This window comes from Coffea arabica, chromosome 6c, assembly GCF_036785885.1.
Source record: "Coffea arabica cultivar ET-39 chromosome 6c, Coffea Arabica ET-39 HiFi, whole genome shotgun sequence".
Classification (NCBI taxonomy): domain Eukaryota; kingdom Viridiplantae; phylum Streptophyta; class Magnoliopsida; order Gentianales; family Rubiaceae; genus Coffea; species Coffea arabica.
Genome location: NC_092320.1, coordinates 1,027,339 through 1,053,273, shown reverse-complemented (window position 1 = coordinate 1,053,273; position 25,935 = coordinate 1,027,339). Strand labels below are relative to the sequence as shown.

Sequence of the window (25,935 nt, the reverse complement as noted above, 5' to 3'; positions counted from 1 at the left end):
TCTCGATTAAGTCATCACAACATCTAATATATGTAAGTAATGTATAAGCATACAGAGACTAAAGAAAATCTCCCGATTCACTGGGATTTTATGCCCAAAGTGAGGATTTACATGTACATAAAATATGACCATACATACTTGCAATAAGTAGGACTGGAGAAAGAAGCGAGAGTGGTAGGTAGGCCCTTCAAGAAATAAATGCTGATTTCTCCTCATCATCACACATTTCCATGAGGATTATGAAGAGGCACCTCTCCTTGGTTATCCAACGGCATGTACTGTGCCATGATTGCCCGGATCTCAGAATCCATGTATCTCTGCAAAACCATCATATCACATATTTCTTTTCACCACGGTCAAAAGAACAAGTAGCGACCCAAGAAGAGAGAACAAAAAAAAAAAAAAAAAAATTTGATCCGCCGTCAGAGAACACAATTTGTTATTCGCACATACCCGGATCCTGTACTTGTACATAGCATATCCACCTGCTCCTACAGCAGCCACGGCAAGGATAATAACCCAAATAAAGCTCCAGCTGAAATCCGTTTTCACATCTTTACCTGCAAGTAAGTTGTCCATCAAAGCGGGCAATGCAGCGATGATCAGGTTCCACAAAACACAAAACAATCAAGAGTCAACAACAGAGCAGTATAAATATTTTAAAAGCCTTTCCATACAGTTTCAAACATAACCACCTGAGATAGCCAAAAGCTTCCCAAACTAAAAGAAAGAAAGATATATATATATATATAGAACTCACTTATACATGTGTCATGTTCATGCATGTACAATAAGTTGCCCCTACAACTGCAGTCATAACTACCCCAGGTGTTTTTGCATCTGCACTCTGGACATTGGCACGCCGCCCTTTCCTTGCACTCATCAATATCTGTAGCACATGAAATATTTAACGGCAATAAAGCTGATGTCATTTCACAAAGTCAGTCAATCAGCTTGAAATCCTGATTAAAGGCATATGTGTTGCATAAAATATCAACACTCAAGAGGAGTACCATACAGGATCACATGGATAAGCTCCTCACTTCAAATACTAGTTTAACAAAAACATCCATTCTTATTAGTATTTGTCACTGCAACATTGATCTTTTAATATCAAAAAACTTGCAAATCCTCAAAATACAAGATAGATTGTTTTCCAATTGCTCTCAGCTAATTAGCTAGATTATCAAATAGCCATAACATCCTTGTTTTCCAATATACTTTGGCAGGCCCCACTGTAATGGTTTACTCTGGTTATTCAACAAGGCATAAATTGCTTCTCGTTTATAACGATTAAGCTTTTAGATGCAAAAAATATTTAAAAATAAAAATAAAAATCAACCTTTTGCCAAATAAGGACACCAATTCAATTATTATCTTAGCATGCAAACCTACAAATCCATTGATGAAGATTCAACACTGAAGTATTTTCTTGTTATTCTGAACTAGCGCAGCAAACTTACCAAGAGAGGGATGGAGGACTATCCATAAACCACAACAAAGTAATGCAAGGGAATTCAGATTGCACATGACTTGTAGGGAGGCTTTGCACAAGCATTACAACAAGGATAATTCTGCTCCAGGTCTATTTACCCCCAACTGCCCCGCATGCGGAGCAGTTAAAAACATCAAGCAAAAAGGGTTAAACTACTTCCAAGTGCCTTTAATGCACTACGTTGATGACAACACAGACAAGAACGAAACAATGGTTACAACATGTCCTTTCCAGGAGTCATCCCCAACCTGTCAATGTACAAAAAATGAACATAAAGCCCTACCTTCACAACTTTTAACTCCGTCACCCCTGAATCCAGGTGGACAAGTGCAACCCTTAGTCTGTCCATCCTAAACAAAAGACAAAACAACATGCAATAGTAAATTTGACATTCTACTTCTATGAAATACCAATATCTTTATAGAAGTTAGAAATTGCTTCTTAATTGACAGCAAGGGGGAAAACAACAAATTCAAAGTCCAATTGACTGATCATGTAATGAACATGTGCTAACAAAGGTAGAACCACTTACAATGCAAGCGGAATATGTTTTCCCATCCTTTGTTCCCTTCCAACAGCCCCCATTATTTAGTTCGCAACGCAGTGCTCCAGAAGCTGTTAAATTAACACAAACAACACAATTCTATGGTGATTGCACCCACAAATCATGCAACGCTTAAGCCATGAGTCCCTTAAGATGCGTATTTAGATGTAACGATATCAAAACTTTTATAGGTCTTACCCTCACAATGAGTGTAACCATCACCAACAAATTTTACTCCTTGCACAATTGGGCACTCACATACCCTCCCACGAAAAGTATCCTACAAAATATAGGTCATAAAAATTAGAGGACCTACAACGTCCACAAAGACAAGTCCTTCGATCAATGGATCCACAAACAGCATCTTACCTTGCAAGCAGTAATATTAGCTGCCTTATCCTGCCAGCATCCACCATTATTCTCCAAGCACTCATTTGTCTCTATCTCTGCAAGGTAAGAAGCAAAAAAGATACTTGAGTAAGTTCCAGTCAAGGAGACCACTGATCCTGTAAACATCCTCAATCATTGGGTGATCTCATATTTTACGCCATTATTGTCCAACCATTTAGTCCTTTGATCAGACATCAAACCAAAATTTGAACTCAGTAACTTCAAAAAGAACAAGACTTACAACAATATATAAGAGGAGAAAAAACAAATAAAAGAAGCTACTCCCCATCAAAGCAGCATCAGAGAAGGTGTCCTCAAATGCTAATGGTCCTCTTACAGATGAATTACAATAAGCATCAATATTAAACAAAACAGGTGCAAACCAAATTTTAACAGTGATTATCATCATCAGTACGAGGATCAAACTTGACCGAAAAAATGCAAATAAAATGAAAAACTCCATTGCCTTTAAAAGCAAAATCAAGAATGAATGGCACCCAAAAGTTAAATGCTAAAGGAGATCACCTTCAGTCAGACAAATGGCTGGCTCTGTGGTCTCCTGGAATCCTGCACATATGGCTTTAAGAACAGCTCCTTTGTCTAGCTTACCTACAGGTTAAAGTTAAAGGGTTAGATTGTTTTATACGGATACCTCAACAGGTTATGAAACGGCTGCTTAACTTAGTAATGACGTCATTCTAGGATTCATACCTCTATACTGCCGGTTGTTTATGACAAGGGTAGGCAAGATAGTCACATCTCCACGGGAGCCTTTGCCTATCTGGAAGCAGGAATTCGAAAAAAAAAAAATCCAAGGTAATTCATTATTTTCCACAGACATAACTGAGATAAAATGATAGAATAAATCTCAAAAGTATGAACCTGTGACTCTTGTTCGCCCTTTAGGATAGGGTTGTCTATATCTGCATCAGGATCTCCAACACATTTCTCTACCTGCTTAACATCAATGCCTGCAGCCAAGAACAAGCGCACAAGTAAAAATCAGTATCAGCTTTATTAAAAATGGACTTAAATGACCACTATAAGTCGTCAGTATTTGATGACTTAATTCAGGTCTCTGTAACTCCAAAATTCTAATTACACTCTCTTTGGGAACCTAGAATAAACAGAAAAGCATAGCAATGTGCTAAATCAAACTTCTATGTAAGTGCAAACAAAACAATGGATGGCTTTGAACCTAGTTTATCAAAATTGTACACAGGTCCAGAATATAAGCAAGCACAAAAGATAAAAAAACATGTCCAAGCCACAATAAGCAGCTAGAATTTGAAAGGCTTACTAATTCCTCATTGCACTGGACTATAAAAATATAGTGCCTAAAAAGAATTAACAGCTTCCAAAAGTAATTGATACTGATGAAATAAGAAAACTGAGAAACCGAACAAATCTACTACTAAAAAATGCATAGATACATATCACAAACAGACAAATGAAATATAGTTGTAAAAGATGCTTAGCACCATCATCGCATGCACGGAGATTACTAGAGGTAAAAGCAAGTGTCCAATTTCAAGTAACATGGTCCTGGCTCAAGTAGATCCAGAAATGTCGTCGAAAAAGAACTGCAAATGGAATCAATAATCCACAAGCAGTAGAGAAACTTGAATGACGTAACATGAATCACTTGAAATCTACTTCAAAAGTCAGAAAATATGTGATTTTTGCAATCAAAGCACATCCAAAAGCAGCACATGTAGCTTAATAATGATCACTGATGGAACCTACCAAGTGACTGGATAACTTGATCAGCACACTCTTTGGTGTACTTCTTCTCTTTCATTGGACAGCGGATGGAAAAGTCCGTTACGTAGTCCCACCAAAGCCATGGTTTTCTACTTTCATTAGCGACCTTAAAAAAGCAGACTTGGCGTAAATTCTGCAAAACAACATCCTTCCCATCATATCCCCGACTAAAGTCCTGCTCAGGATCTGGTGCACAATACCTCCCATGGTTGATGCATTGGGACTTGCATTGTTTGCTTAAAATAAACGCCTCAGGGCAATACCAAGTTATGTAATGCGGAGTAAATTGAGTGTATCCTTTTTGCTCAAGTATCTGGGCAGCTCCTTTGAAATTTTTAACAACATCAATCTGGCTTTCACACTTGGGCCCACACTCATCATTACTGTTTGTCCAGAATTCATACTCAACTCGATCATCAGGATGTGGAAGAGCCTCCCTCCAGTCAAGATTTATGCTAACCATCTCCCCTTTTGACAGTTCGTTCTTGATTTTGTCCCCAAGAGATTTGCTAATAAGAGCTGACGGAATGGTTATGCTCTGAAGATAATCCGCTTGTGCATCCTCCTCCTCTGGGTTGTCCATAGTAATTAGGGGCTCATCTCTGTCGTCTGCAACCAGAATAGCTGCTGCTCCAGCCTTCTGAGCATTCCAAGCCTTCAGAGTAAAATAACAATCTTCGAAACCCAACACCAAAAAAAGGGAAAACATAAGGAGAATTCTAAGGTAAATACTAGAAATAATAAGTATTATTTCTTACATCGTAAATTTTTGTTTGAAGCATTTGTCATGGCAAAAGATAGGCCATTTAAGAACAACCTAAGCACATTTACACTGTAATAACAGATCTGTACCAAAACACACAAAACAGAAAATGAAACAGACAAATAAGGGGACGCGCATTATTTACATCCGTTTGTGCAATCAGCGCTCCGTTCCCAATTCATTCATCAACATGTGCATATGAGATAAGTAAGCTACAAAGTGACAGGAAATTAGTGGCATTTGATGACTAAATTATCCGGCTGGAAGCTGAATCATAATCTTTCATTCTTAGTACTCTCTGAACATCGCATGCACTCACTAAGTTTGTTTGATTTTTGCAATTGCTCTATGCAGCACGGCAAGCGAGGCCGTTTACTCAAAAAGTAAAATAGAAATAAATCATTCAAAAACAATGACCAAAAGCGCACCAACAAAACAATTTAATTCCCACAAACATATCAGACATAATGGAGTTATTCATCCGAAAAGAAGAAAATTGAAGTTGACAGGCGACCCCCACCCCCCCCCCCCCCTTCCAAAAAAAAAAGGGTAAAACTGAAACAAGAAAAAAAAGAGCAGGCTCACCCCCTCGATCAGCGAGAAGGAAAGTGGGCCTGCCTCCAGGCTTGGATTTGAAGGAGATATCCACATCATCAAAACTCTTGCAAGCCTTTTGATCAGCTTTAGGGTAGACCACAGTACCAATCATGGTTCCTCCATACTGAGGGACCCCAAAATTCCCAATTGCACATTCGTAAACTCGTTTCAGGGAGTCGGGGGAGGTGATTTTTAAGCTGTTCTTCTCCACGACAAATCTCCCCGAACAAGACCCCAATAAAAATAGAAACCATAACAAGTACACAACAAGAGACCGTCCTAGCATTTCCCTCATCATCGTCGATTCCAGAAAAAAGACGCCAAAGTTAAAAACACGAAAACCCCGGATCAAATCCGATGCTTTCTTTGTTAGTATTTCTCGCAGTACCCAAAATATCAAGAAGGTCGATAACCTAATAAATTACAAACCAAAGTATCGAACTTTATGCCAATTTGATGCGAACCCAGATCAGAAATGTCGGCGATTCAGTATAAGGATCAAATCCTTGATGACTCAACCCAGTTGAGAAGTATAATTTTGCGCTGAATTTTCTGAGGCTTAAAAAAGGGAAGAAGTGGGGGAAATAAAAAAGAGAGAAGAAAAAAAAAAAAAAAAAAAGGTTAAGCGGTCCTTTTGAAGAGATTGCGACCAGAAAAGCAAACGAACGAGGGGAGGAAGGAATAAAATGAAAAGAGAAGGGACAGGGGGGAGTTGAATTGTAGAGGGGCAGAGGAAGTTGGGACTACTCCTTAAGTTGCTTATTCCGAACAGTCGATGGATACAAGTCAGTACTACGCAGGAGACGAGCAACCCCTTCGATGATGAGGAAGAGGATAATCTATCACTTGGCCACTTGTCGCCATTCGCACGGCAAAAACAAAAATAAAAAATATATATATACTAAAATGAAAAGTCTAGTCTCGCTTCTTCTTTGCTAAGGAATTATTTCTTGTCTGGACACCCAAAAAATAAATAAATAAATAAAATAAAAACAAATCATTACTAGTGGTACTGGGTATGGAGTTAAAATCCCACCAAATCACTTGCCTCCTTGCCTCCCTGCCCTCCTAAGGGGGTTAGGACACTTTTGGTAGCAGCGGCTCCCTTGGTCTTTTCACAACCAAATCCCACATCGATCCTCGCGGGGTTAAAGGTTAGATTATTAATTTTATGGGTGGCCTCAAGAATTGTCGGCTTTTGAGATAAATACTTGAGATTCAAAGTTAGTAATTTAATTCTAATTTCTTCGTTGAAAGAAAAAGAAATGAGTGAAGAGGTTTCTGAGAGGCTTGGGGTTAGTACACTTTTTGTAGTAGAGGTCCTCTCTGGCCTTTCCACATCAAATCCCACATCGATCCTCGGGGGGTTAAGGGTTAGGTTATTAGATCCCTGGGTGACCTCAAGAGTTGTCGATTTTTGAGGTAAACACCTAGGATTTAAGATTGGTAATTTAATTCTGATAAACACCTGGGATTCAGGATTAGTAATTTAATTCTGATTTCTTTGTTGAAATAAAAAAAAATCAGTGGAGAGGTTTTCGAGAGGTTTGGGGATTAGTACACCTTTGGTAGCAGAGGCTCTCCCTGGCCTTTCCACACCAAATCCCACATCGATCCTCGAGGGGGTTAAGGGTTAGGTTATTAGTTCCTTAGGTGGCCTCAAGAGTTGTCTACTTTTTAGATAAACACTTAGGATTCAGGGTTAAAATTTAATTCTAATTTCTTCATTGAAAGAAAAAGAAATGAGCGGAAAGGTTTCCAAGAGTCTTTGAGGTTAGTACACCTTTGGTAGCAGAGGCCCTCCCTGGCCTTTTCACACCAAATCCCACATCGATTCTCGGTGGGGTTAAGGGTTAGGTTATTAGTTCCCTGGGTGGTCTCAAGAGTTGCCGGCTTTTGAGGTAAACACTTGGGATTCAGGGTTAGTAATTTAATTCTGGTAAACACTTGGGATTCAGGATTAGTGATTTAATTCTGATTTCTTTGTTGAAATAAAAAAAAAAAAAATCAGTGGAGAGGTTTCCGAGAGATTTGGGGGTTAGTACAACTTTGGTAGCAGAGGCTCTCCCTGGCCTTTCCACACCAAATCCCACATCGATCCTCGAGGGGGTTAAGGGTTAGGTTATTAGTTCCCTATGTGGCCTCAAGAGTTGTCGACTTTTTAGATAAACACTTAGAATTCAGGGTTAATAATTTAATTCTAATTTCTTCATTGAAAGAAAAAGAAATGAGCGGAGAGGTTTCCGAGAATCTTTGAGGTTAGTACACCTTTGATAGCAGAGACCCTCCCTGGTCTTTCCACACTAAATCCCACATCGATCCTCGGTGGGGTTAAGGGTTAGGTTATTAGTTCCCTGGGTGGCCTCAAGAGTTGCCGGCTTTTGAGGTAAACACTTGGGATTCAGGATTAGTAATTTAATTCTGATTTTTTCGTTGAAAGGTATGGAGTTAAAATCCATCGATTTTGTAATCCAACTAAATCGAATCAATTACCGCCGGGCACTGGAGATTCTGATTGCCCATTTGCACTATACTTCCCTAAATTTTTTTCGGGATAATTTCAGAAACCTCCCCTAAGGTTTCTAACAATCTCTTTCCCCTCCCCTGAGGTTTTCGAAATATCAAAAACTTCCCCTAAAACTAAATAAACAGTCTAAAATCCAGCCCGATTCAAAAATAAAAAAAAATTGGAAGCTAGAGAAAGAAAACAATTTGATACTACAAATGCCTCCATTGTCTTGCATTAGTGAAGTTACAGGTAAAAGACAAGTAATAATTTTCAATCACAAATCAGCATATTTGTAACCTCTCACACGTTTATAGAGCACGCATGAATGAGCCAAGCACATTGACTTGGCATCTTACCATATGAAGCAACCCAAGTTACACAAAGAAACATAGAGTCAACTAAGCATAATTTGGTAGAGACTTAGCAAACCAAGTCATATGAGAAACAGAAAATTAGCTAAACATAATCTACCATACACAAACAACAACTATATCAACATAGGCTGCCAAAGAATGTTGAAAAATTCCAAAATTCTTAAAGACTATGGCCTTATTTGGCACTTGAGTTTTTTGCTAAGTTTGTATGCTACATGTTTTTAAAAAACTTTAATTACAGTAATTTCAAAAAATTTCTCACAATTTTTAAACTATATATTTCAAAATATTCAAAAATTTACATACTTCAAAAAAATATTTTTAAAATTTATACAGTAAACAACAATAAAGTTTTAGATAAATACCAAAAAAACTCACTTGCCAAACGGGATCTAAATTGGTTAAGGTTGAAAGAGCTCATCAGCTCTTCAACAAATGTGAGAATCCAAGGCCTTTTATACCATGTATGAAGTTTTCTTTGCCATATATCAACAATTACTTACAGAGACTAATTGAAGTGACTTGTTGTACCTGGAGCTTTCTAAGCCATGTATCAATCACCAAGTGGCTCCTGAATTTGGTACCATTCTCTTCACGACATTTTAGATATTAATTAAAGGAATCTAAATTATAACCATATTTATAACTAACTTGACTAAATTTGTCAAGATAATTACAAAATATCTGGTACCTTGTGCAGGTATTTAAATCTTTTCATCCATGATGATGTAAGAAATGGAATCCAGTATTCTATCAGGAGAGGTTTTTGATATTTTCAGAAACTTGAGGGGGAGGGGAGTGAGACTTTCAGAAATCTCAAGGGAGGTTTCTAAAAAGTATCTCATTTTTATACTAAGTATCCAAGCAATAGATCAGAGAGTATATTAAACTTTAAGAAATACAAGTACAAAAGTTATTGACTTCTATCATCATCATTTTTTTTTCAGGTAAAGCATGCGCCAAGGTTGAAAATCGAAAGTGAGGCTGATAATTTCTAAATAGTTGCCATTTGTAAAATTAGTGTACTAGTACGATGTAAGTATTAATGCTATATCACGATGATATATACTTGAGCGGAGACCTAGCCAGTCCAGTATACTACTTATGATATACTAGCGGCAACTTCTAATCTAACCTAACCTAGCCTACTCCTACTCCTAAGGGGGGAGGACTTACTTTTTTAAGGAAAACGACTCTAAGGAGTGGGTCAATTGAATTGGTGGAACCTGACGGAGACTTAATCACCATCTGACTAGACGGGTGCATCACTCACTTGCATGAATTTAGAACACTCCTTATATTGAGGCACATTGATGGGAGACAAAATTTGAACCCTTAACCTCCCACTCCACTATATATAGTGATTATATACAGTGATGGCCAACTCCTCTGTCGGGAGTTGGTTCACGTGTAATAATCTAAGCCTTATTTTTTCATTCATTTTGGCCAATCTTGACGGTTAACCGCTCGCAGAAGAGAAGGAAGGAACACAGTAGTGTTCAGGACCACCCTAATCATCAATGATTAATGATTAAAACATATGAAATGATGGCAGGCTACCAGCGAGATATTTGGCCCGGCGCATCACTTAGCCATGAAAAACGTGCAGCAACCATTTTGGGTGCACGTGGAACGACGTCAACGTCACACCAGCGCAACTTGTGCTTTTCTTCTTTGATTTGGTTTTTTTTTTGGGGGGGTTTTTTAGTGGTTCTCGTTTAACTTTGAAGAAATCTGTATTCTTGATGTTGAATGGGCCAAATGACTAATAATTGACTGGACAGAGGCACGTACTGAAGGGTTATAACACATAAGCAACAGTCCACATTCAGTCACAGGATGGTTTTTTAGTGCCTGCCCTTAGAGTGTGTTTAGATACGAGATTATTGGAAAGAGAATTATTTAGAATAATATCGCAATATTTGTTTGTTGTGATGCGATGCACGTGAGATATAGAAAAATAATTAAAATTTGTGTTTATAATACCAGTCAAGTCAAGGGTGGATCCACGCCATTTGCCCAATTCTAACGTTTGGTTGGCGGTGGTGGCAGTAGAAATACGACAACTGCAGTATTCAAGCCTCGATGACATGTTTTATATGTCAATTCAATGTCATCAATAGTATTGCGCCAAGTGTTTTGTTATTATTTACACTTTAATTTTCTAATAATTCAACTTAGCTTGATTTAACACAAGTTTAAATAATAACATAACACTTGACACAATACTATTAGTGATATTGGATTGACATCGAAAATATATCACCGAGGATCCCAAGTGGTGCTCAAGGAGCTAGTGATAAGTATTACTAGTAATTAATTAATACTACGAAGCAGTAGCAAATGGTAATAGGACAATTTGTGAAGTTACAGTAGCAGTACACATTGAGAAATAAACAGCAGCAGTGCATGGGATAGCATAGAATAGTCAATAGTGCTGTGTGATCTGATGGCTAGTGCATATATAATGACACGACACGACACTGGCACTCGGTCGGGGTTGGTACGTTTTTTTTCCTTCTTCTTCTTCTTCTGTTGGAAAGTGGTCACAGCACCAGGGAGGGCAGTGCGGGTCCGCTCGTACGTACGTATCATCAGAAAAAGCAAATTCCAGATTTAATCAGATTCCACGATGTGTAGAGAGTGTCCATTAATCAATGTCCACCAAACCAAACTTGAAACTACCACCACGATTCGAAATTAAAAAAGAAGAATAATAATAATAAGGAGAAAGTGACCTAACACTTGGAGACTTTGAGGTGTCCATATAAAGTGGCATTAGCAATTCAACTAAACTATCAATCCATGAATGAATGAATGTGTTATGTGGTGGAAACTGGAAGCGGCTGGCTAATCAACGTTTCTGCTGTCCGTTCTCTCCATTTCACGGACGGGCCGCTGCCTCTGCAGTCAGCCTCTGCAAGAAACATAAATACATCTATATCTACATCTACATCCACATGGGAGCCGCCGGAGTGATACTGTTGTTGGATGTCATATTAGTACCCACAAGCCTCTTCATTACAATCGGCTACCACGCTTATCTCTGGCACAGATTGAGGCGTAAACCCTGTCTTGCCACCATAGGCCTCAACTCGATCAAAAGAAGATCTTGGTTGCAACACCTCAACCAGGCAAGCAAAACCTATTTAGTATATGGTCCCAAAACAACTTCTACTGCTACTGCTACCATCAGGATTATTATTAGAGAGTTATCATATCATCCCGTGCTTGCTAGTTATTTTTTTGTCACTCGCTCATTTAACCATTACGTGAGGTAGTACCATAATTTTTTTTTTACTGCTCTATCTAATGCTGGCTAGCGAGTGAAGTTGTAGTACTTGTGTACTATATATAGCCAGGACTCATTTTTGTTATTTTTTTGGGTTGGGTTCTTTTCCAAGGTGCAGGGAGATGAGAAGAAGGGGATGCTGGCCGTGCAAAGTCTGAGAAACACATTAATGGCGACTATACTGACGGCTATTGTGACCATTACAATAAGCCTGTGCCTGGCGGCTCTCGCCAATAACTCCTTCGACGGAGCAAATCACCTCCTCCCGAGCCCGAGGTTTCACGAGGGACCGCAGCCACCGCAATATTCCAGCACCAGCAGTAGTAGTATACTTTTGGGGGGGCTACAATCGGGGAAGATCGTTGCACTCAAGTGTGGGTCGGCGTCCATCTTGCTGTTGGCTAGCTTCTTGTGCAGCGCGATGGGGCTTGGGTGCTTGATCGATGCCAACTTCTTGGTGAACGCCTTGGGGATGGACAGGGAGTTGTCCTCCTCCCCGGACCCGCAGTACACCCGGAGCATCATGGAGAGAGGGTTCAGGTTGGCAGTGGTGGGGAACCGGGTCCTGTGCATCACCTTCCCCCTACTCCTGTGGGTGATGTTCGGCCCTATCCCTTTGGCGCTCTCCTCTCTGGCTCTTGTTGGGGCACTCTACGAGCATGACTTTCCCGCCACATCGTTATCCTCCAAACTCAACAACAACTAGTACTTCTCTACTCAGTCACTACTAGTGCTGACAGCTGAGTGACTGTATTCGTATTGTATCCATGCGAAGCCGCCTTCTTTACAGTATCAATAATCACTAGCAGTAACCATACAGATTTAAAGTTTCATGTCAATCCAAATTAAGGAGAATATCTATCTAGTCTAGGTATCAAAAAACTCAAATTTACTCATCTGTTGATCGTTGAAAGATGAGATACATCGAAGCAGGGATTCAAGAGTCGAGGAATGATTTTCGGAATCGTTGAAAGGATGGGAAAGGCATATGATTGATTTTTTTATTATTTTTGTTTAACATATTTTTGAATATTATTCTTAATTTTTAGAATATTAAATATTTCAAAATTTACGTTTCGCTGAAATTGTGATCGCTGCTGCGTCGAAATCGATGTAAAACGATCGGAACCCGATTTTTACGTCTCGCTGAACTAAAATGAAATAGCGCTTTCCTTTCGAGACCATATGGGCGTGCGTCCATACGTATGTATGTGCATTATATGGCAGGGGATGTAGCACTGGTATACACCTCCTATTGAAGTCATTGGCGGAATCACATGCTTTTTTTTTCCCTCTTTTCCCAAATCATCCTGACTACATACTTTTTTAACCCATTTCCCGCTAGATTCATTTACGATAACTAAACTATGAAAATTCCTTTTCAGATTCTTCTTCGGCAGAGACTCTTTTTAAGATTGCATGTGATGTGCAAAGGAGGACAAAGTTCACAAACACATAACAGCGTCAGGTTACACATCTACAAGTATCCGTAGAGCTTTACTCCTACAAATGCTACATTTCCCTTGCTAACTCGACAATATTCCACTTCTAACGTATAGGAAGACACCCCCACCACAAAACACACCAAAAAAAAAAAAAAAAAAAAATACCCCACACACACAAAAGCACCCTCTTCAAAGAAGAAGAAGAAGGAAAGAGAGTCAATAAAAACCTTTTCAATCGCCGAATGATAAAGATTAACTCCAAAACCTTCTTGACCAGTGTGCTTTGTTGGGAGAATGGATCGGCTAATGCTTATTTTTTTTTTAATGAGCTGGAACCCGTAAGCTCCTCGAGCAAAAGGGATCCGTCAGCACCTCATTATCTCCTTTTAGACTTACTCGTCCACAGAGTACCATTTACCATCAAGTCCCAAACAATTACATACCCACTTCATTCTCTCCTGACTAGGAGAGGCACTCTTTCTTTATACTAGGTTGTTTTAAGATTGAAACGTCGGCCTTTAGTGTACCCAAACAGTTTATCTAAGCTCATTTAACACAACCTTTGATTTTACATTACACTACTGTACACTACACCTCTCTCTCTCTCTCTCTCTCCCCTCCCGGGTAAATTTCCCTTTGCCCCAACTTAAGAAAATTACCTAAATTTTGATCCCTCATAATCAGCTTTGCATCGCACTTGAGCCAACAGCCCCACCAACTAGGCATTAGCATGGTTTTCAACTGCGTTCTCCCCAATCCAGTCCCAGCCCTCATCTGGACGATCGCACATCCCTTTGGTGTGAAACAAGCCTATAATTTTCATAACCATATTATGTGAGCAGTGGTTTTACGTGAGCTGGCAAGTGGCAACAGGTCCAACAACTCATCTGAAACATTCAAAAGTCAAAATCATCAGGATTTTCCTGTAGGAAAAGATAGCCCATCAAATCTTATGCAATGGAAGCAACAATTTCTGTAGAGTCTATAGGTCAATTTCCTCTACTTATCCCTAATATCAGGCATCAAAGTTCAGAACAAGTGCCAAAAATAAGACATAGTAAACTAATTCCAAACGTTGAAAAGAGGGAAGAGAGGGAAGACAGACGTGTACATACACGCGCACAGTCATACACACACAAAAATATATATATATATATATATACACACACACACAACACATGTTGGTTAGCATAAAAAGGTAGTACTTGTCTAAATGACCTGGTCCACCACATTTCCATGCTTAGTAATGCTGTTTCTAATAGGAGTCTCCTAAAAATTCATGACGAAAGAGGTACTAACTACTGTCTCGACAATGACACTAACAAATCCATTCAATTGATCTAAGGGGTGCGTATCAGAATCACCAAAAAGAGTCCTATAGGTTCAGTTGTGCTTGGCCAAGGAACCTTCTCAGTGGATGGAATTTTTGAGCTCCCATCACTTGCAATGTCACCCTTATCATGCAGATAGAACAGGGAAAGGTCAATATCAACTGCTACGAGACTGCAGAGTTCCCACTTCAGTTCACATTTCCATTACTTGGACCCAGAGGGAAATATATTCTGCGCACATTTGCTTTTGTGAAACCTTTTCCCCAGTCATGATGATTCAATAAATGCAAGCGAACTATACTTTCATGCATCACTCCTAGTCATCCAAAGTTCAGATCTTAAACAACTGAGGAATCTAATGAAATTAATAACAACATTTCAATCCGCCAAGAACTTATTGGCAATGATTGACTACGACTGCCTCCCTTAGGTGTGCACTCACCAACGTCTGAGGAAGCAATAGTAATATAGACCAACCATCATATAAATGCTTGATTAAACACTTGCAATGAGAAAACCCAAATTCCTGTTCATTCAATACAATCTTGGACCTATGAAATCAAACTAAATAATAAAAGAAGTAGATCACTGAGGTTGTGGAAAATAATATAATACAAAGAAATATGCTTGTCTTAGCATATGAAAATAAATACATGGGTACCCAAAATACATATGCAGACCCATAATGGGGAAAATCCTACAAACAGTACTACCACTTTGCCTAAGAATGGCCAAACACACTCTGCCTACCTTAAACACTGGTTTAGGGATAATAAACTAAAAGAAACATGTTTCATGTCAATATAGAAAAGTTATCCTATAAATATATATAGGTTTCAAACTAGCTGCAGTTCTAAAAAAACATAAATAATAGACCAGTTTAGATGGGAATCACCATGTTTAATGCTGTGTTAGTTAACTAGTTGTTTAATCAGTGTTAGGTTTTGCCGTGTAAGTGATGACATAATTGCATAAATACTGTTCTCCATGAGAAAGGGTTATAACAAAACTAGATATTTGCTCTTGCATCACCTTTTCTCTGGAATTTCATGGGTAAAGCCACATATGCAACAAATGGAAGAGAAGCTCTATCAAAACAAGGTTAATTGACCCAAGAGATGACAAGTCAGCTTGAGCCTTGATCTGGCCTTGATCCAAGATAACAAGGTCTCTTTCCCAGTATCTCTGCTTCTCTAGCAATCTGGATATCTGAAGGCCAGAAAGTTTGATATATAACTTTAAGAACAAAGCGAGGAAGCAATCCGAGAACTGTTATAAGCAAAATGGAGAGCCAATACATAGGCGACTTTGCCAGATGGTATATTGTGCTGCAAACATACAAGCAAAAAGGTCTGAGACTATAGAATGCCAGAGATGTAATTATCTGTTGTGTAATTGGCAACTATGAGATTGCAGATAAACTAACCCGTAATTGGCAAATGTAGGTATAGAATCCAATACCAAAACACAGCCATAAGTGATGAGTATTGAACCCCATACGGAAAGGTGAGTGTATATTACCCATCGCTGAACATCCATTGCCAAGTGAATATTAACAAGGATAACAACAGCAACAGTCCACAAGCTACCCATACTCCAAATGTCAATACTGCTGTCCTTGTAGGTGAACAAAGGCACATAAAAAAGAACAAGGCTCTGCCATAGTGTGTCAATCATTGTGAGCCAGAAGAGGCGCATATTGTAACTCTCCTGTCTGTGGCCTGCAGCGTAGAGTTTAGGATACTGGAGTAGTGTCTTACAACTTAGATCCTTGTCAAGAATACCAACAACAATTGTAGGCACAGAAGTATAGATAACAGAATAAAACACACTACTCCAGTCTGTCAAGGCAGAGGTAGTCGAAAACGCTGTGCACAATATATACCTGGAAATTGTAGTAAAATGAAGGTAACTAAAGGATGTCCTGTATAGCAAGAGTAATCATCCAGACAAGAATCAAGAAAAATCAAAATGATGGCAGTCATTCCAACCATGAAACTCAAGAACATAACGCACGGTAAAATAGTCAACACAGTGCGGGGAACACCTGATAGCAAGCGATTTAACAAATCATGATAATGCTACTCCATTAGCATTTTCCAAACCCTAGTCCGAACTACCACAGCCCCCTTTCCTCCTTTTTTATCAGAAAGCATATGGAAAAGATTAGTCAAATGAATAAGAAAGCATTTAACAAATCTAAAGATTAGTTATTTGGAAAGAAACAGTAGCCGATTGATCCACACCATTGATGTGAGTAATAATTGGCAATGGAAAAGTAAAAAAACATCACAGAAAATCAATTAAAACTTTCCCACAATTAGGAAAAAGTAAGCATATGCAGCAGGTCAGCTTTCACAAGCTTGTTCTGTCAAATACTCTTTAAGCTTGTAACCAATTTTCACAGAAGTTATTAAGATAGTCAAAATTTTGAAGAAAAAAAATTATTGCTGAACAGGGACTTCAATATATTGATGGAAAGGACAAGAACAACACAACACACAACCAAGAGAAACTTGACACACCAGAAAAGCATGAGTACAAAAACAGCATTTCGGTAGAAGTTGTAGAGAACCAAATAACCAATCCGTTGATAATTCCAATGCCCATGCACCAAAAGCAAGCGCTGCAGAAAGCGAAACTGTCCCATAGCAAAATCTGATGCCATCACTGCTTGACGCCCTTCCTGACCGCATATTCCAACACCAACATCCGCCATTTGGATCATGGAAACATCATTTGCCCCTGCCAAAAAGGGAAAAATTGGATCCAGGCACAAGCAAATTAACCTAAATGGTTTAATTATTCTGGAAGGCCTTGCTAGGACTTTGGAGCTTTTACTTGCCTTTTTCTATCCTCCTACAAAACCTATCCTATCCAACCTAAATTAAAACAGCACACAGGAAAAGCAGTTAAGAATACCTTGATCGCTAAATTCAGTCTTGCAAAGCAAAATTATCAGTTCCCATGTAGAAACAAAAAACTAAACACACCATCTCCTGTGACTGATAATTCGGTTCCACGGCACAAAAATAAAACCAAAAAAGAAATTATCTTAAATAATCAACTCACCATCACCTATTGCAAGAGTCATATCATCAGTCCGACTCTTAATTAGGTCAACTATCCCAGCCTTTTGCAGAGGTGCAACACGACAGCATAGCACAACCCTACATGCAGTTGCAATGTCGAATAACTGTAGAAACATTAGCAACAATACCAAGTAAGATAGCATTATGAGAGTAGTAAGCAAATCTCCGACTCATGAAACTGTCCATAGAACTCAAGGAAATCTGAAAATAAACACTAAAAATACAACATGGTCAAAACTTTGCACAGAACTGAAAATATCACATTAAATCTTTAAAAAGATCAAGAAGAATTCATACCTCAGATTCCAGATCCTTCTCCAATATGTATACCAGGCTACTCCCATCAATTATGAGAGCTAAAGATGCGTGTAAAGATCCTTCTTCCAGTCCACCGTGCTGCTGGGGAGAGTTCGGAAACTTTATATCAACAGGAATCTCAAGGTAGTCTCTTTCTGCATCTCTTGTCCATTTCAAATCCTGGTTATTGCGATACTTCAAAACATATTTGGCCTTTGCATCAAACAAGAGTTTTCTGCATTCATTTTCAGAATTTCCATTTATTATAATCTGTTGCATTTCTGCCGTCAATAGCTTACAAGAAAGACCGATCGAAATTGCAGTCTCTTGCTTATCTCCAGTAAGTACCCACACTTTTATTCCAGCCTGTCGCAGAGACTCGATAGCTTCCGGAACACCTTCTTGTAGCTTGTCCTCAATAGCTGTGGCACCAAGAAGAGTTAAGTGGCATTCAATAAGTGATGCTGTCTGACGCAGCTTTATAGTTCTGTCAGTCAACGATGTGCTAGCATCTTGGTACATGCATTGCCACTCCTTAAGCTCTTCGCTTGTAAGATTCCTGGAAGCAACTACGAGGGTACGTAAACCTTCAGATGAATATTCAGTCAAATGACTCTGAGTTGCATGTCTTCTATGATCATCTGTTGCAGCATCTTTCCTTAAGATGCTGAACATCGACGTATCAGCCCCTTTCACCAATACCTTGACATCATTATTTGGAAATCTGATAACCACAGACATTCTTTTACGCACACTGTCAAACTCATGCAAACCCAGAACATCCAACCTGCACTATCCATGGACATTATAAGATAGGCTAAGCTACAAAAACAAGATTAACCTAAATGTAAAGGCCAAAAAATAAAAAGGCAAAAAAGAAACACAGTAGTTGTAGAAAAAGACCACAATACGCATAAATAGAAAAGAAGCCAGGGGTAGTTGACATCTATAATTGGACAAGGTTTGGGTAATAGAGACTTAATCTTGGTAACCCAAGTGCAATAGCGCATTCCATCTATTTATGTTCTTAATACCAACAGTCAATGACAGTTTAACATCGAAGGTGGCATCTAGAGAGCCCAAATAACCCCACTTTTCAGAAAGAGATTGGTACTTGGCAGGGCTAATTTGCCATCTGCCTATACTGGGGTGCTTATAATCAGCTCATTGTAATTTTCTTTAAAGCTAGAAGCTTTTTGAGATGGTCTTCTTTACTTTTGACTTCTCATTTATTATAAGCCGATTATGCAAAGCAGGCCTTGAGGTTTAATCACAGCTTTTAGCTTTTTAAAAACACCTAGAAGGAAAAAAATGCTTTCAATTTTTTTTCAACACATTTTCAGCAATCAATAATTCATAATCAGCGTAAAATGCTGAAAGCAACCAACAACAGGCCATATTTGCAAATGCGAGGTCATGGAAATGAATTTAAACCCAACTCAAAAATGATTTATTAGCATTGGAGGTCCAGTTAGAAGGTAGCAACACCTAGACAGAGAAAGGTAATTATGATAAAATTCTGACTGCAAATCACACATCTACGTTACCAAAGACAAATACACACATGTCAGAAATCAAATAATTCATAATCAGCATAAAAAAGCTAAAAGCAACTGATAATAGGCCCTATTGATGAGTGTGAGGTCATTCTTCTTAGGTATGAGTGACATGTCACCACAACGAAATCCTTCTTCAGATGGGAAAAATTTTATGCCCAGCTGAAGATGGCTTAATAGAATTAGAGGTCCAGTTTGAAGATAGCAACACCGAGCCAGAGAAACGGCAATTATGATGAACTTCTGACCAGGAGTCACAAATCTATGTTACGAAAGTCAAATTCACAACACACCATGTTGAGCTTAACTTGAAAGTTTGAAAGTGTAACAAGTTCAAATTTTCTCCACCTTGCTAAGTGAAAGAAGCATCACTTCAGTGCAATTAAATCTGCAGCTCAGAGCAAGGGAACAATCAACTAGAAAAATAAGCAAGGCAGAGAGAAAACAACAAATTTTTTTTTTTGCCTGCCACACAATTTAGGAGGGTTCAATATTGCATCTTAATTCATATTGTCAACAAAACCTAAGACCATTCATGTTTTCCCAGTCATCCAATCCAATTTACCCTCAATATGCATAGAGATTAACCATTTCCTCCATTTTACATCTCACCATCTACTTTTCATCTTATGAATTTAGAACCCTTGAAGAATGCAGACCATCATTAACAAATGAAACTATATCAGACAGGCGTAATTCAAATACCTAAAATATGGCAGAGACTACAAATGATCAAAAAAATTAATTAGCTCTGAAAATACAGCATAAATGAATACGCAAAGTAGCAAGGGGGTGAGAGTATTTGGCAACACCACAAACACCAATCAAATTAGAGTTTTAAGACAGTGTATGGCATGTTCAGAGCAAAGACCCTCGTTCTTTTAATCTTCAACATTCTTTTAAAAGGCAACATAAGACCAAACATATTAACAAATAATTTTCTGGGGCAGAAATGGTCACCATTATAAAAACAGGTAAAAGAAGAAACCTGATTTGAGCAAGTCCTCTACCTTAGTTTCTCACCATTCACATCAATCACAATATGCCCAGATGTCCTCTCGAAAAGAGTATAACCATAAGCAGAAGCAGCAGCAACCAAGGCTTGTTCATCAGGTGACTCACCCTGATAATCAATGGTCACAACATTGTCACAACAGTCACTTTCTGCTTCACTTGAAGATGGACTACGAGCAAGAATAGGAATCACAGTGTTACATGCTGACAGTGTCAGAAAAAACTCATGCGCAAATGCTCTTTCCTCACTTGACAGTTCTTTATGCAACAATTCCAGTAGTTCAAAATCAGCAGTAATTTCTGATTTAAGCTTCCATCTTCTTCGGCCCAGGAGGGCTGACTTTCGTTCCCCTGCACAAGTTCATTGAAATAAAATATACAATCATTTAGAGACAGCATTAAGCACACACTACTGAAATAAAATTCTGTTCAAACATAATGATTAAATTTTTCTGATCCCCGAAAGAACCACAGAATAAGCTGCAAGTCAGGTGAGCCTCCTTTCCGTAGCAGCAAAACTACTGGTCAGCCCAAAGATGATAGAGAAAGGATCCCAAGCAAATTTTATAAGTTATACATCAAGAAGGTTGCAAAGTTCCATATGACATAGAGATTTTAGCAAGCCCCATTACAAGCAATTAAATGAAGACAACTGAACAAGGTAAATTATAAGGTTAAACTATGATATCCATTTACCATGGCATGTAAGCTAGACCCTTATTCCCCTGCGTAATACTGAATATTAGTTGTCATTTAGCAAATAGCAAAAACTAAGCATATATGGCTTCTCCAAGCAAAAGAGAAGCTCCACACAGCACATAAATTTCCACAAAGCATTACTATAGCAATCAGGGAAAAAACATAGAGGTGTAAATTTCATTAAGTCATACACAGAAGATTTCACAAATCAAGTTTAAAGAATATTCAAAAAGGTCCAAACGAAGGCAATAGCTCCTATAAGTGCAAGTCTAGTATTCATTACGCCACTTATCATTATCAGGCATGCTACCTCCTAATCCGATTGCTCCAGGACTCAATCGTTCAGGTCAAATTCATATTGAAAGTACCCTTTTCACAGAAAAATTAACATATTGATCATAAAGCACTATGAATAATTAAATTTCTATGAATTCAAAACATGTATTCACATACTATCTTGGCCAAAAAAAAAAGGAGAATGACATAACAATTAGAAAAAGTTCAACAAACTTGAGTATGTATTCAGAACATAAATCACATGTATTAGTTATACCTCCTATATCGGTGTCCTCCAATGTCCCAGTCATCGAAAGGGACCTGCCATAACTTTTCCCGCAAACACTCGCTCTTCTGAATTCCATCCTGTTTTCAGTAAGTGTTCCTGTCTTATCAGAAAATACATAGCGGATTTGACCTAAATCCTCATTAATATTTAAGGATCTGCACTGGAACCTTGAACCGGAGCTATTATCATACATATGCCTGTCTCCAATCATGAAATATGACTGTCCTAACCGAACCAGCTCCATGGTGATGTAGAGAGATATGGGTATCATTATCTGGAAAACTATTATAGAACTCAAAAAGGAGAAGAAGGCCTCCATCGGAATCCCATAAAATTTGTATGGCCTGCCAGGAGATTTTCCATTTGGAAAGTAAGTCCTCCTGTAATAAGGTAATGTATCAAGCTGATTCTTATGGCGTTTAAGCCACAGACCCATCCCTATTCCAACAACCAGGCACATGGTTAAGAGGAAAACAGACAACCAAAAAGTTTCTCGATTCATGTAGGTCTCCAATCTACTCCTTTTAGATGGAGATGAAGCACTGTTTAGCATAGCTTTAGTCTCCTGTCCGGCATAAACCACCACGCCAATTGCCCATTCTGTGTTCTTCAGCTGACAGCCACGCAAAATGATGTTTGATTGGGTTAGTGGGAACCTTTGGCCCTTTATCTCCATGTTGGCTGTGAACTCATATATATTCCTGTTAGGTTGTTCGCATCTAATAACCCCAGAAATGGTAGTCCCTTCAAGAACTAACTTACTTGTTTCTTGCCTAGCATACCGGGTCTTCAGGTTTGACTCCCCGTCCAAGTTCATTGTCTGTATATAAGCAATTCCACTTGGATCACTGGTCCCAAGCAGCACCACATCACAAGGAATGCTCTCATCAGCACAGATCTTCACAACCTCACCAGCCTGCATATTTTTCCATCTCTTACGTTGGAATTCACTCGCTTGAAGCACTAGAGCCTCCCGGTTATTTTCATTCCTGTCTGACCTATGCCTTCGCCAATCCTCATAACCATCTTTTATAGCTGTTACAGAAAGCACAAAAAGCAGAGGAAAAAGAGAGACTGTTCTCCCAAAAACAGCAAGAGGCGGAAGCTGGTTCAGTGCGGCAATGGCAAGGAAGTATAAATAGGCAACACGGTGAAACTGAATAAAGAGATTCTTAGGCAGAAAGTTTAAAATTGTATACTTGCTGGTTCGAATCTCATTCCCAGAGAACTCAAATTTATGGTTAGTCTTCTTTGGATCATTAATGTGGATCAATCTAGGGTTATCGTGGTGCATTAAGTTATCTTCCAACGGCATGCTCTTGTGTCTACTCCTCTGAGATTTATTCAACTTATCCTGAACCCGAGATGAAGCCCTAGACAAGTCAAGTTGGGTGGCTCTGGTAGAAGTTGACTGAGATGAAGCCACCTGGGATTGCACTGAAGAAACTTCAAAGGAAGCGATATCATGGTGAGCATCCATGGCTCCACCCCACGAAACCAGGCGTTTCCTCTCTCTCCAAGGACATTCCAGTTGAAATTCCCTGTGGAACCGAAGCTCAGCGGAACGGAACCCCTTCCCCTTTGTGGCAGCAGGATGTCGAACAGATTCGTCAGGAAAACCTATCTGTCTAAGTGGGGAAAAATTGGAGTCCAACTCGTCCTCCTTCAAAGTGTACAGAGTGGTAATACTACTGGTATGTTGAGGTGGGTCGTCAAAAGCTGCTGCTGCTGAGGAAGGTGGTGATGAGGTAGTATGACGTTTAAGGAGGTGAGGATGAGAATAAAGGTCAGGTGGCTCAGATGAAGATAGCAATGGTTTGCCCGAAGTCATAAATAATAGTCATCCAACAGAGACACATCGGATATGATAAAACTAAAACAACACATTAATATAGCAGAAGATTTAGAGCAGAGATTAGCTACAAAATTGACTGCCCAATACGTGTGTTCTACACACTACCCCGCCATTTGGTACAAAAATCCCGGAGGACACCCATTATTGGGGATGGACTTTCCGTCCAAGATACTGTCCACATTTGACTTAAAGAAGCAAGGACAAAAAGTACGCAAGGGAGAAACCAACATATTCATGCTCAATGAACCATTGCTTTTATTTTTCCCCCGGTTTTCAAATCACATATATAAACTTGCTCGCACAAAAAGTCAAGGAAATCGAAAAAAAAAATCTTGTTTTATTCCTAAAATTTCAATAAAAGAAATGAGGTTTGTTGTGGACAAGCAGCAGATACTGAAGCACCCCGGAAAAGGAGGTAGGTTACAAGGGGAAGAAATACAATGAGCTGACCTCTCGGCTGTTGTGGTATTCCTTAGAGTGTGGTGGTTGGTATTCTGGCAAAAGGGAGGTGGGTGTTTAGCAGCAAAGGCAGAGGCAGGGAAAGACAGAAAAAACTCGAAAGTCGAGAAAAATGGGAGATCAAACAGAAGCTGAAAGTCCACAAGCGAAAAACAAACCTCCTCCTGCTTGGCGCTTTTCTAAACTGCAAATACCAAAACTGCAAAACAAGAAAGAGACAGAAGAAATTAAATGAAAAAGAAGAGAGTATATAACCGTTGTACAAATAAGGAATAACCCCAACAATACAGATGAATGAGAATTGAGAAGAAGAAGATGATGATACCAAATATGAATTATGGAGAATGCGAATCATGAGAGCCCTGCCAAAACATCTAATCGGACAAAAAAAAGGAGAAAAACAAAGAGAGAGGGAAGGGTGGGGGGGCAAACTTTGGGACGTGAAAAGATGGAGGGTTTTGTTGGGTTGGGAGAGAGCAGAGAAAGGCGGAATCTGGGAATTGTGGATCTGGATGAAGCGTTAACGGCGTAGGTCGGATGATAGGAATTAATGTAGGTGTAATGGTGGAGATTGAATAAGAGATGGAGAGAAAGAGGGTGTTTGGGTTGGGTAAACCATAAATTGGTGCAGCAGCAGAGGAGGAGGAACAACAAGAAGAAGAAGAAGCAGAAGGGGAAGGCCAAGCAAACAAAAAGGTCAGATCTGGCCGTCCGATCGATCCCAAAAAATTAGAAAGACAACCCACCGCTCCGTATCAAAGACTCAGGATGATTTTCTCTCCCTCCCTCCGTCCCACCTTGGAGCTTGTTTTGTTACTTTGATGGTGCACTGCCACCGACTCCCCCACCCCGATGCCTCCCACGAGTCCATTTTCCCATTTTCAGTTTTCATTTTAACCGAAAAGAGTTATTATCATTTTATTCCCTTATTATTTGGTGCTAATTTTCCCTTGAATATCAATTTTTAATCACTCAAGACTAATGATCAAACTTAATAAAATTTATCAATTCAATTGAAAAGACATATTTAATTCTTAGATTATTATCAATTTATCCTCATAAACGTATTATCAGTTTACCCCTTAGAGTTATTTTTTAGATAATTTATCCTACCATTAAACTAATTTAGCAAATTTTAAAATAAAGTACACTCCTCTTTGTATAATAAAAATAATATAAAAATTTAGAGCAATTTTTTGCATTTTTATTATTAAGGAAAAAAGTTAAAATATTAATTTTTTTCTTCTTGACAATCTTATTAATATTAAAAAAATAAAAAGATAGGAGAGAGATAAAGAGAGAGAAAGAGATCTCAATTCTTTTTAAAAAAATATAAATAAGAAAGAATTCAATATTTTTATTTTTTTGTTTACCTCCTAATTCCAATTCTGATTTCGATGACAATAAAGTAATACACTAATACTTGATTTTTCGTTATTTTTTTTCTTTGCAAAATCTAACTTTCTATCTCATTTTCTTTTCATAATATTAATAAGTGTGAAAAAAGAAATTAGAGAAAATTCTTTTATTTTTTATATTTTTTGAACTCTTAGAGTGAAAGAAAAATGAAGAATAACCATTCTAACATTTTTACTTTTAATTATATATAAAAAAAAAGAAGGTAAATCCACTTAAAAAATTTTGATCATACTAGTTAGTTTAATGATGATAAAACACTTAAAAATAATGTTATAGAGTAAAGTGGTTGTATCACTCTAATTTAAAAGGATCAAACGATAATATCAAGATAGTAATGCTATAAAATAAAAGTATATTGTTATTTAAAATTTGTTAACATGTTGAGTTAAATTATCTATGAAAGTAAAGTGACTAAAAGATAATGTTATGGGATAAATTGATAGTAGTGATATAGTCAAAAGGGGTAATGTAATAA

At 38.4% G+C, this 25,935-nt stretch overlaps 3 protein-coding genes across 5 annotated transcripts; 1 reads left to right on the top strand and 2 right to left on the bottom strand.

Moving 5' to 3' along the window:
* Positions 1-6: 6 nt before the first annotated feature.
* Positions 7-6,431, bottom strand: LOC113691367 (vacuolar-sorting receptor 1-like). The gene is made up of 12 exons (XM_027209475.2): positions 5,542-6,431; positions 4,176-4,868; positions 3,312-3,400; positions 3,141-3,210; positions 2,955-3,038; positions 2,409-2,485; positions 2,238-2,319; positions 2,028-2,110; positions 1,779-1,845; positions 761-889; positions 454-560; positions 7-317 (listed from the first exon to the last, which is right to left on the bottom strand). The coding sequence occupies exons 1-12, from the start codon at positions 5,849-5,851 to the stop codon at positions 219-221; spliced, it is 1,890 nt and encodes a 629-aa protein (XP_027065276.2). The 5' UTR covers positions 5,852-6,431; the 3' UTR covers positions 7-218.
* Positions 6,432-11,219: 4,788 nt separating this feature from the next.
* Positions 11,220-12,732, top strand: LOC113691374 (uncharacterized). Of its 2 annotated transcripts, none has more exons than XM_072051806.1 (2): positions 11,220-11,570; positions 11,841-12,732. In XM_072051806.1, the coding sequence occupies exons 1-2, from the start codon at positions 11,250-11,252 to the stop codon at positions 12,432-12,434; spliced, it is 915 nt and encodes a 304-aa protein (XP_071907907.1). In that variant the 5' UTR covers positions 11,220-11,249; the 3' UTR covers positions 12,435-12,732. The 2 variants fall into 2 exon arrangements, with proteins under 2 accessions (XP_071907907.1, XP_027065290.1); XM_027209489.2 differs by having other exon boundaries at positions 11,221-11,570; positions 11,847-12,732.
* A 661-nt stretch (positions 12,733-13,393) lies between these two features.
* On the bottom strand, positions 13,394-24,886 carry LOC113691364 (phospholipid-transporting ATPase 1). Of its 2 annotated transcripts, XR_003448689.2 has the most exons (9): positions 24,367-24,886; positions 21,716-24,240; positions 20,460-20,814; positions 17,894-18,680; positions 17,577-17,700; positions 17,030-17,249; positions 15,931-16,389; positions 15,537-15,832; positions 13,394-14,060 (listed from the first exon to the last, which is right to left on the bottom strand). XR_003448689.2 is itself a non-coding variant. In XM_027209470.2 (8 exons), the coding sequence occupies exons 2-8, from the start codon at positions 23,556-23,558 to the stop codon at positions 15,631-15,633; spliced, it is 3,990 nt and encodes a 1,329-aa protein (XP_027065271.1). In that variant the 5' UTR covers positions 23,559-24,240; positions 24,367-24,886; the 3' UTR covers positions 15,014-15,630. The 2 variants fall into 2 exon arrangements, 1 of the variants encoding a protein (XP_027065271.1); XM_027209470.2 differs by lacking the exon at positions 13,394-14,060 and having other exon boundaries at positions 15,014-15,832.
* Positions 24,887-25,935: the final 1,049 nt, after the last annotated feature.